This window comes from Hippopotamus amphibius, chromosome 14, assembly GCF_030028045.1.
Source record: "Hippopotamus amphibius kiboko isolate mHipAmp2 chromosome 14, mHipAmp2.hap2, whole genome shotgun sequence".
NCBI classification, from domain to species: Eukaryota; Metazoa; Chordata; class Mammalia; order Artiodactyla; family Hippopotamidae; genus Hippopotamus; species Hippopotamus amphibius.
In genome coordinates, this window is record NC_080199.1 from 15,422,851 (window position 1) to 15,434,533 (window position 11,683).

The following is an 11,683-nucleotide window of genomic DNA, read 5'->3' on the forward strand; positions in this document are numbered from 1 at the left end:
GATTGGCTGTTATCCTTATGGGTTCTCCCTTATATGTTATTTGTTGCTTTTCTCTTGCTGCTTTTAATATTTTTTCTTTGTGTTTAATTTTCGTTAGTTTGATTATTATGTACCTTGGTGTGTTTTTCCTTGGATTTATTCTGAATGGGACTCTCTGCTCCTCTTGGACTTGATTGACTATTTCCTTTCCCATGTCAGTGAAGTTTTTGAGTATAATCTCCTTAAATATTTTCTCAGACCCCTTCTTTTTTCTTCTTCTTCTGGGATGCCTGTGATTTGAATGTTGGTGTGTTTGATGTTGTCCCCAAGGTCTCTGAGACTTCCATCTAGAGTATTTTTAATTCCAGTTACTGTGTTGTTCGTTACTGTTTGTTTGCTCTTCAGTTCTTCTATGTCCTCGTTAAACGTTTCTTGTATTTTCTCTCTCTTGTTTTTGAGATTTTGGATCATCTTTACTCTCATTACTCTGAATTCTTTTTCAGGCAGTTTGCCTATTTCTTCTTCATTTATTTTTTCTTGTGGGTTTTTATCTTGCTCCTTTGCCTGCAAAGTACTTATTTGTTTTCTCATTCTGTCTAATTTACAGTATTTGAGGTCTCCTTTACCTAGGCTGCCTAGTAGTAATTCAAGAGTAGTAAAACAAGAGTAATTCCTCTTGTTTCTGCTGTCTGCCCCCTGTGGTGGGGTTGGTCCAGTGTCTTGAGTAGGCTTGGAGGGTCTAGTGCCTGCTTTCTGGTGTGTGGATCTGAGTCTTTTCCCTCTGATGAGCAGGGCCATGTCAGGTAGTATGTTTTGGGGGGTTATCTGTGAGCTTAATATGGCTTTAGGTAGTCTATATGCTGATGGATGGGTTTGTGTTCCTGTCTTGTTTGTAGTTTCATGTGAGGTACCCAGCACTGGCAGGTGCAGGCAGTCAGGTGAAGCCGGGTCTTGGACTCTGATAGAGACCTCCGTGGGAGCTCTCTGCAGTTAATAGTCCCTGTGGCTGGGGATTCTCTAGTGGTCCTGTCCTTGGCACTCCCTCCTCAGAGCCTCAAGTTCAACCTCTGGTCAAGGAATCAAGATCCCAAAGGTTACTCGTCCTGGTAATAAAGGGGATTAAAAAAGACTATCCAAGCCCCAGAATAATGGTAAACTGTTAAATCAAACAAACAAATACTGAATCAAGGAAACACATACATGCACAAGAAAAACAAAAACAGAACCCAATAGAACATAAAGCACTAGAACAACCAGACAGAAGAACCACAGAACGAAATCAGACTATAAAGAGAAAACCAACAAAAACTCAAAACCAAAGAAATGAAGCCTAAGCAGTGCCAACTAAAGACTGATGCAAAGAAACAAAACAAACCAACAAGCATGCTTATGAAAAAAAGAGAGAGAAAGGGGAAAGAATACAGTACAACAGAAGAGCAATGTTGATATGGAAATATATAAACAAAATTTAAAAAGGAAGAGAAAAAGAAAAGAAGAAGAAAAAGAATGACAGAACTCTAGAGGAATTGTGAAAACGAGAACCAAATATAACAGGGCCTAAATAGAAACAAGGACCAAACATAGCAAAGAGCAAGAGAACAACCAGATAGACTGAAGATCTCCAAACTGAAATCAAACAATTATAATTAGAACTAAGATAAATACAAAACCTAAAACAAAAAACAAAGTAGGGTGTCATCTGAAGAATAAAGCAAAGAAACAGAAGAGACTGACAATAATGATTAAAAGTATAATACGATAATAAAAAGGGATAAAACACAGAGCAACAGAGAAGCATAGTATAACTGGAAATATAAAAAGAAAATTAAAAAATAAGATAGAAATGTATTAAAGATAAAGAAGAGAAAAATATGAGAAGAACTCAGCACAACAGAAAAGCTAACTAGAAACAGAAGTATATAAAAAGGGTGAAAATGAAAGTAAAAAATAGAATAAAAAATGTTATAAAACTTGAAGATCCCTTAAGACTAAGATTGTAATAAAAAAAAAAAAGAACTGACCACAGAATGGGTCAAGTCAATAAAATTAATAATAATAAATCTGTTTCCTTAGCTGTAAGTGTCCTTGCACATGCCTTGAGCCACAGGCCACCTTCACCTCCCCAAGAGGCCCTCCTCTGCCTCTGGGTTGGACTCTGGACCTGCTGTGGGTCCTATGGGGTCCACTGAGCCTCAGATCTGGCCCATTTTCTGTGTGTACTTGCTCCCAAAGTCCACAGCTGCCAGAGCTAGACCTTTTTCATTTGTGGGAGCAGTCATTGTCTATTCAGAGATTCCAAAGACACAGGGTCTACCTAGCTGATTGTAGGGATTTAGTCTGCAGCTTGTATAGCTGATGGATAGATTTTAGATCCTCTTTCTTAGCTGCCCTGTCCCTGACATTCAGCTTTGGTTTTGTCCCTGCCTCTGCATCTGGTCCAACCACATGAGACTGGTCCTGAGGCTGCCTTGGAGCTCTTGGGTTTGCCTCAGTGAGGGTTTCCTTTTTTGTTCACCTGCAGGTGCTGGTGTGTGGGGAGAGAGAGGCTATGATAGTGGCTCCCCTACCTGCGTGTGACTCAGCAGTAGCACCCTGCTTGGATCATGGGGGCCCTTGCCAAATGTGCAGGGGTGCTGGTGGCTGCGGATATAAAAAAATCTGGCCTTAGTGTGGTTCTTTACTGGTGCTCGGTGTAAGGCACATGACGTCCAGCCCTCAGGGGGCTTTTTGTATCACTCTGCGACTGGTGGAACTTCCCTTATTGTTCATCTGTAGGTACCAGTGTGTGGGGAGAGAGAGGATACAATAGTGGCTCCTTCCCTGAGTGTGAGTCAGCAGTAGTGCCCTGCCTGGGTCACAGGAGCCCCCACAGTGATACCAATTGCATAGGGAAGCCAGCAGCCACAGGTGTAAGAAGAATGTCCCTGGAGATGGCCCTCCCTGGCCAGACATTTTTTGGTTCTCGGCAGCAGACATGCTAGCGCCAGCCTTTGAGGCAGCTTTTTTAAATTATCTGTCAACTGGAGCTCCACAGCCAGGCCCAGAGGGGGATTCCTTTATTGTTTGACAAGGGCACTGAGAGAAAGGCTACATTAGTGGCTCCTCCACCTGCATGTGAATCAGCAGGAGCACCTTACTTGGATCGCAGGAGCCCCAGTGGTAGCAGCACCAATTGCACAGGGAAGCCAGCATGCACAGGTGTAAGAGGAATGTCTCCAGAGGTGGTCCGCCCTAGCCAGACTTCTGGCTCTCAGCAGCAGGCACACTAGCCAGCCCTCAAGGGAGCTTTTTCTATCCATTGTCAATTGGCATTCAACAGCCAGGCCCAGAGGGGGCCTCCCTTTGTTCACTGCAGGCACCAAGAGAGAGGCTACAAAAGTGGCTCTTCCCCCTGCATGTGACTCAGCAGTAGTGCCCTGTTTCCATGGCAGCCCTGTTTTCTGTGGTAGGCATTCCCTGCTACGAATTTTTTCCCTCCGGTCCCCCCACAGCCAACAATGGTTCTCACCCTGGGCCTCTTCTCCAGTCCCCACATTCCAGCTCCCAGATCTGCTGTACTTCTGTGAACCCATGTCTCAGTCCGGGGCACACAGGGCCATGGTACAGACCATCTGTGTGTTTCTCACTCTTTCCTGTCTGCCATAGATCAGCTGCTTCACCCTCTTTGGACAGTCCCAAATGCCTCCCTTCTGACCCAGTCAAATTCTCCATTGAAGAGGAGGTTTCCCCATCAGATAAGTGTGGTTTCCCTAAATTCGGTAACCTCTCCTCTGTTTCAGCTTCCCCCTGTCCCAGGTGCAGGTCCCATCCCTTTTTTTCTCCTCCCCTTCTTTTTTTTTTTCTTTTTTTTTTTCATCCTACCCAGTTTTGCCGTGATCTTTATAGTCCTTTCCAGTATCCAAGGACCTCTGCTAGTGTGCAGCTGGTTTTCTGTGGGAATTGTTGCATCTATTGATGTATTCCTGAGGCATCTGTGGAGAGAGATGCACTCCACGTCCTTCTACTTCACAGCCATCTTTCCTCCCTCTCTGGGCTGATGTTTACAGAGCAGATTGGTGGTTTGATATTTCAGAACATGTGGATGAGTTGTCATTGACATTTTGAGATGAAGAAACTAAGGTTTAGCAACTCATCTGATGTTGTCAGGCTAGTGAGAGTGACTGAGCTGCAGTCTGCTGCCTCCAGACTTTCCCTCTGACTCACTCAGCAGGCTGAGCTGTGGCCCATGGTCCTTAGATTTGCTCTGCAAGGGACTCAGCACCCAGAATACATGCCTGGAGCCCTGCCCATTGTCACCAGGGCCCCATACCCAGCTACTTGCTTCCCAGGAGGGGTTGTAGACTCTTGTGGGATGAGACTGGAGCTGAGTTCCTAAGGGTTGGCATTTAAAATGTAGGAGCAGTTGGAGGGGTTACTGTAAAAAGAAAACACTAAAGGTTGAATACTGTGAGGGGTTGTTGGCCTGCAACTCACTGGCCTGCAAGGCCTGCACTAGCCCAGCTTAGACCTAAGAAAGAGCCTGTGGTCAACAAAGACATGAATGGTTTAATGGATAGGGCGAGCTTACATGTCTGAAGCTAGGTCCTTGAGGGACACCCCACTGTATGTAGTGGACGGTGGAGCAGGATATGGTGGCAGATTTCACTCCCAGGGGAAGGGGGGAGACCAGGGAAATTACCTCTTATAGGGGGAATTGATGTCAGGTTGGCCCATTGGTTACCATGGAAATCAGCAATGGGGCACACCCCTCATTGCCCCTTTGACAAGCATAGTAGAGAGTTCTGATCTAAAGTTAGAACAGCCATTAGCTGGGCCCTGGGGCAAGTATGTAGAAAGGTCAGTCATGTAAGGTGTAGGTAAAACAGGCACTGGTCGAGCAGGGGATGTACAGAGAGCAGGAGAACAGCCATGGTGGGTGGCCTGACCATACAAAGGTCTTGACTACAGAGAATTTACGTGTCTTTTGAGCTATTGGATAATTTCCACTGTGATTTGTGCCATTTGGATTCCGTTCTTTCATTTTCATATTTGGACAGTGTTCAGTCCTCATGAAGAAAGACTTGCTTCCTGGATGGAACTGGGAATGTGGTAGAGACTGATGGAGACCATGCTAGCATTCATTTTCTATCTAATTCTATTTGAGAAGAAGTGTCTAGAAAATGCACTCTGGCAAAGGTTACCAAGAATCTTTTAATTTTTTGTTATATATATCGTAAATCATGAATAATCACCTAGAAAACTAAGAAAAATGTACACATTTTTATATGATGTAGATCCCTCTTCTCCCGTTCCCATATACTAATAAAATAATATTTTAGTTCAGTCAAGTTTTGGAATCTCAGTAGTACTCAGTTGCTTTTCATTATGAACCATGTAAATAATTGTTACGCTGAGCTTTACAAAGAGAAAAAAAAAAACTTAGCTGTTGGTGCCTCCCTCACTGGACTGCTTTTTAGAATTTTTTAGCAGAGCTAGATTCAAGTTGACTTCTGATAAATTTGAGGACCTAGTCAGAATCATTGATTTATGTTTATGTTTAATTTGTATTATTTATTGGGTATTTAAACTACACATCTTTGGTTGCTGTGTTTTTTGTCTCATTATGTTTTCAAAATATGTTTTCACTTGGGAGCACCCCCATTAATGTGCTTTTGCATCCTGTACCTTTTATATTTGTAGGTGTATTCGTCAAGCTTTGCATGAGCAGATCACAATCTTAGTGACTCATCAGCTGCAGTTCCTAAAGGATGCAAGTCAGATTCTGATATTGAAACATGTAAGTAGTTTCTAGAAGTCTGTGGAACTTGCTAGCACTCAGGCATGTTGAAGCCCAGGCCTCCCAGCAAGTCATTCTCCTTGGATTCAGGGTATTGGATTCAGGGTAAACGCCCTCTTCTTCCCTCAGTTTTACACCCCCTTCTTCTATGAGTCAGTGGTATTCATGCCTTTGAGGATGAATATGAAAACCTGTAGAGATGTCACTACTACACACTAAGCCGCATAAACCCTAAAGTGTACAAAAGTGCTACCTCAGTTACTGGATTATCACTTTTGTAGTGAAATTGTTAAGGATAATAATGCTGTTTTATTTAGAATGTCTTGTTTTCCCCTTCTACAACTAAAGTCAAAGAGTATTATTTGGAAAGTAAGGATATTAAGACTAGTGTGCCGGCTGCTCTAGGATGAGTGACCTTAAAGATTTAAACTTGGTCCCAAATTCTTGAATAATAAAAGAATCAACATGGTCTTGAACACGAAGAGCCTGGTTAACTGTGGTCAGGAGCACTCAGAGGCTGTGAGAACAGAAATTCAGTCCCACTTAATGCTCCCAACTTTATGACTGTAGTTTTCACATTAACTGACAAATTGGAGCAACTTCACAGCCATAAGAGCACGTACTCCGCCAATCACTTGCTCACTATGGCTTCATAAGATGAGATTTGTGTGGGCAACTCCAGGATATTATCCTGTGCACCACTCACTGCCTGGACTACACAAAATGTGCTGAATAAATCTATACAATATGCTTCCTCAAAATGGTCTTGCAGAACAGGAAGGGCAGCAGTTATTTCCACTTCACAGGAGAGGAAGTTCTCAGATACCATGTCGTCATTGTCGCTAAGGTTCATTAGACACTGACCGTGTGCTAAGCACTGTGAATGTATTAACCTGTTTAATTCCCACAATATCAAGATGTAGGTAAGGTAAGTGTGAATAGCATTCCCATTTTACAGATAAGAAAACCAAGACAGAGAAATTAACTAGCACATAAATATTAATATAACTCTAACCAGCTGTTACTACTAGTAAATAGCACCAGGACTGAACACAGGAAGCTGGCTCCAGAGACCTGCCTTGAGAATCGGCTGCCCAGTAGTATCTACCTGCTTTGGCCTTGGTCACAGGGCTAGCTGACGGCCAGGCCAAGGCTATTCCTGTGCTTTCTCCAGCCCACCTCCCTGCCTCAACAGGTCCTGTCAATCATCACCTGCAAAAACAAAGCCACTCTGGGCCTCAACACAAATCTAAGCAACTGCACAGAGTGGCATGTATTGCAGATGAACTAACTCTTCATAGGAACCCGGGTCAGGAGACTACCTTCTGAAGCAAGACAGGTCCAAGTCCTCAGGGTGGAGGAAGAAACCATGAGGAAACCTCCAGGGACACTCATATCAAGAAACTTACTACTGAAGATCCACCTACTATGTACCACAAAGCCTCTTACATGTCATCAAAAGTCCACAGTAGAACTACAGAATTAATTTTATTGAAAAAGATGTTTACATTTTACCAATCTTGGGTTTCAATGAATTTTTCATTACCATCTTAGTTCATTACCATCTTAGGTAAATGTCAAAGGGTAGGCACATGCCAGAGCTCTGTTTCCAGAAATGGATGCGAAATAAAAGAAACACACAGCCTGTCTCCTGTAGAGATTCCTTGTAAAATCCAAATGGACAAATCCTAGTGGGTAACCTAACTCAATACTATGTAACACAGCCAGCATTTTAACAGCTGAGTCAACATTTCAACACATTTGTATCAAATGTAGGGTGTTTCACATGCCACATAACAAATGGATTCCTAAATCATCCTGCAAAGAGAACGTTCATCTATCTTCACACACATGTAAATTGGAATAAAAGCTTATATGCTCCCATATTTAGATTTTCTCTGGTAGGAGAAAAGTATCAGTGAAGATTTTTGTAGAAAACTGATCAACTTCACAGTGGTTTTCTTCCAAGCATCTCCTCCATTTTCAAATACCAAAATGTAATCAGGTACTAAATGGGTTAACAAGACATATTTACTGAGAAACTTGGTGTCTGACTTACCTATTGGATTTCTATCAAAGAACATTACGGGAGCTCTCAAAATGGACTCTAACATTTTGTTGTGCAAAGTTTGTGAAGAATTAACAAGGACGTAGAATATCAACAGAGATCTCGTGATGCCACAAAGGATGGTGGCTACAGTTAATCCTGAAATAAAGATATCTGCCTTTTCATCAGTGATGCTAAAGCAAGTCAGGGAGTTTATAAAGATATATATTTTATTCTATAAATAGAATATTTATTTTATAATTATATTTTATAAATATAAATTTATAAATATAATGGATTCTATAAGAGCTTTAGGCATTCACAAGATACATTTATAAAGAATATAAAAATCATTTTTCCTCTCAGAAACCACATGGGGAAAAAAATCAGCTGGTAAACTACAATTTCATTTTAGGCTTTCCTAATTCAATTAGAAGTTCTAATAAAAGCTCAGAAGAAAATTATAAAAAGTAGTTGATCTTCCTTTCACCACATTTCAAATCTCTCTATTTATAACATGTCTCAATCTAAAATTGAGGTATGCTTTGATAATAGCATGAGTTAACAGGGAACAGGAGAAATGATTTATCACTTCCTTGTAGAAAATGTTCAAGTAGCTTTGAAGAATATGAAAACACCATATTAAGTTACAAGCAGAAAATCTCTTAAATAATTGAGTTGTAAGAAAATACAAATTATATTTTAACACAAGATAATCTAAATGAGCACTGGGTTTTACAGAAATACAAAGCATTTCTAAATGAACATAATTACTTATATTTATATTTTATTAATGACATGAGTACTTACTATGTATATAAAAATTAAAATAGCTCTCAACATCTTTTGAACTCATAAAGATAACTTTTGTAATAAATATTCCATTAAGTATATTTTTTCCCTTCAGATGACACATCACTGTTATTTAAATCCTGAAAGCTGCTCAAATTCCTGAATTCCAACAACAGGCATTTGCCTTAGCCCACCATCCTATGTGAAAGCATAACAGAATCCTTTCCTTCTTCCTTTAAGTCCCCATAGTCCACCAATTCAGAAGGAATTCAGAAGGTAAACAACCAATGGATTCAGGTTTCTTAGCAAGTGATGAACATAATAAATACCAAATTTCAATGAATGGGTTCTTACAAAGATAACTCACTCTGTCTTTGCAGAAAGCTTGTGTGTTTCCTGTGGGAATATTTAAAATTTTAAATGAAGATTCCCTTTAAAAAGTATGTAATGCTACATATATCATAAGTACTCCCTGAAAACAGAGAGCCGTGTTAATATTTGTTTGGTAAGACAGATGTTAAATTAATCACACAGGTGTGGCTACAATAACATTGTGATCTCAAGGTAAGAAAGAGAAGGAATCCTAATTTCCAGACACAGGACTTCTCCCTGCTTAGCTTCTCTCAAGTAATTAGTGAAGCCTAAGTGATGAGCAGTGTGGTGAAGGGGAGCTTTGCATGCCTGTGAGGGAATAATGCTGTTATTGGGGGGGGGGGGGGGGGGGGGGTCCTTGCTGCCAGAGGATTTCATCCAAGTTCACTAAAAGCCAGGGTTTATTCAGACAGAATTGGAACAATCCAAACCACAGGGTGGGGATCCATTTCTACCCCCCTTGCCCATCCATGTAAGATTTAGCTAAAGCGACTTATTAGAATGGACAATAGCCACATATTTCCAGTGGCTGGTTTTCTGAATGTGCAATCCTGGTTTAACTTCTAAATCCAGTACAGAGCAAATTAAGAGTCTTCACTGAACCTCTTTCTTCTAGTAGATTTAAAAAATTATTCTAATTAATTCACAGAGTAAATGCGACTCAGGCTTTTAATATGTCAAGACAATTACTCCTGGAAGCCCTAGTTGCTCACACAGGCTCACTGTAAGCACCTCAGACTCTCGTATAATAGACCAGATGACTCAAACTTTACCTGAGTAAATTTCTAAGTACCAGTTCAGATTGCACTTCTCAGTTACATTTCCTTTTCCACCTACAGTGACATTCAGGGCACTATATTCATTCACCCTATGGAACAGGAAGAAAAAAATTACACTAGATAGAATTTAGATAAATATAAAAAAAATTACCCTTGACTCAGGAGGGTATGTTTTACCCTGGAAAAGGATTCCCAGCTCACAAGGCCCTGTGTGCATCTACATCCTAAAAACTCAATTTGAATCATGATTCAGTTCTCAAACTTGTCTGTGAGGAAGCTGCTGAGGGGTCAGACATGGGGAGAGACCATGGGAGGGTCACACTCCACCAGCAGGAACTTTAATTTTTCTTCAGGGAAACAATGTGAGGATCAGAAGAAGAGGCTAAACAAGCCTCATCTCTCCCCCTGACTCTGTGGGAAACTGAGGCTTCATGTTGATTTTACAACACTTTGGGTCAGACCAGGAATCACTCACCAGTATAAAAGCCACCAATCCTGAAGGACGTAGGCAACCTGGAGCAGGAAACAATAATCACTCAAACACTGACATTACTGATCCCCTCAAGCCCCCACTCACTAGCATGGGTGATGGAAAGTCTCCAGAAAACAGAGACGGTCCTTCCGGCTCAGGTCTGCACCAAGCCCCACATCCCACATAACCACAGGTCAGGGAGGGTGTGTTATGTTTTAAAATCTTTAAAAGACATTCTTTTTTCTTTTTTTTTCCCCAGAAGCTCTCTGTCATGTGACACCAGTAAACCACACTTATTTTGCTCCCCACAGATAATGCATGTCAATGCAAAACCAAGTGGTCTGCAAAATATAGTAATAGTAGTGTAAGTATTGGGATTTTTCAAAGGAAGAAGCTTGACAGGTACTATGATGGTCAATTTCTGTGTCAGCTTGGCCAGGCCAGTCTCCAGTGATTCAACCAAACATTCAACTAGATATTGCTGTGAAGGTATTTTGTAGATGTGATTCACATCTGTCACCAAAAATTAAGTAAAGGACATTAGCCTGAACAATGTGGTGGGACTAATCAGTCAGATGAAGGCCTTAAGAGCAAACCCAGAGGCTTCCTGGAAAAGAAAGAAATTCTGCCTCAAGACTGCAGCATCAGCTCCTGCCTGAGGTTCTAGCCTGCACACCTGCCTTTCTGATTTCAGATTCACCCAGATAGATCCCTCAGTCTCATGAGCCGGTTCTCCGAAATAAATCTCTTGATATACATATTAAAATAATAATAAATTAAATAAATACAGAATAAATAGTATGGTAAATATCAAGCTGAGGGCACAAACCAAAATTAATGTCCGTATTTACCTGAGCTGTGATGTTCAGTAGAATAAGGAAAATCACAATTAACCAGTGAGAACTGGCTGTGAAGTAATTCTTGTAGGTCTGAAAACCAACTTTTCCTTCTGAACAGCTCTCCAGTGATACTGTAACCTCTACACTCTCAATCTGTAAGGGAAAATGACAGTGAAAGACAAAATTTTAAATAATGAACCCCAACATTTCAAAAGTTTAACAATGCGCTCCACTGCAAAGCTGTGGGAAAATGTACATCTCATACACTGGTAGGACTGCAAAATAGTCCATCTCCTACAGAGAAGGGTGTGGAAATATCTAGCCAAACCATGTACGCATTCACCCTTGGACCCAGCCATCCCACTCCTAGGAATCTATTAGAAATAAGGAAACATCATTTGCCTGAAGTTATTCATTGTTGGTGGTTTTGCTTTAAATTGATCATGAGTCTCAGCACAGACACAATATACCCGATTCAAGCAGGAATGCAGAAGCTTGTTCCAAAATAACACACAAAATGATATGGAGATGATGTATCCCTCTAGATGACTTATGTCACTCAATGATGGAAACATAAAACATACTCGGGGCTCAGTGTCACTCAATGATGGAAACATAAAACATACT

At 41.0% G+C, this 11,683-nt stretch overlaps 1 protein-coding gene across 1 annotated transcript in view; it reads left to right on the forward strand.

Annotated features, from left to right (window-relative positions):
• The window catches only part of LOC130835548 (ATP-binding cassette sub-family C member 4-like), a 73,360-nt gene extending 67,386 nt beyond the window's left edge, over positions 1–5,974 (forward strand). The window contains 2 exon segments of the mRNA XM_057707186.1: positions 5,659–5,755; positions 5,885–5,974. Coding sequence (XP_057563169.1) covers positions 5,659–5,755; positions 5,885–5,974 — 187 coding nt within the window.
• The last annotated feature ends 5,709 nt before the right edge of the window (positions 5,975–11,683 follow it).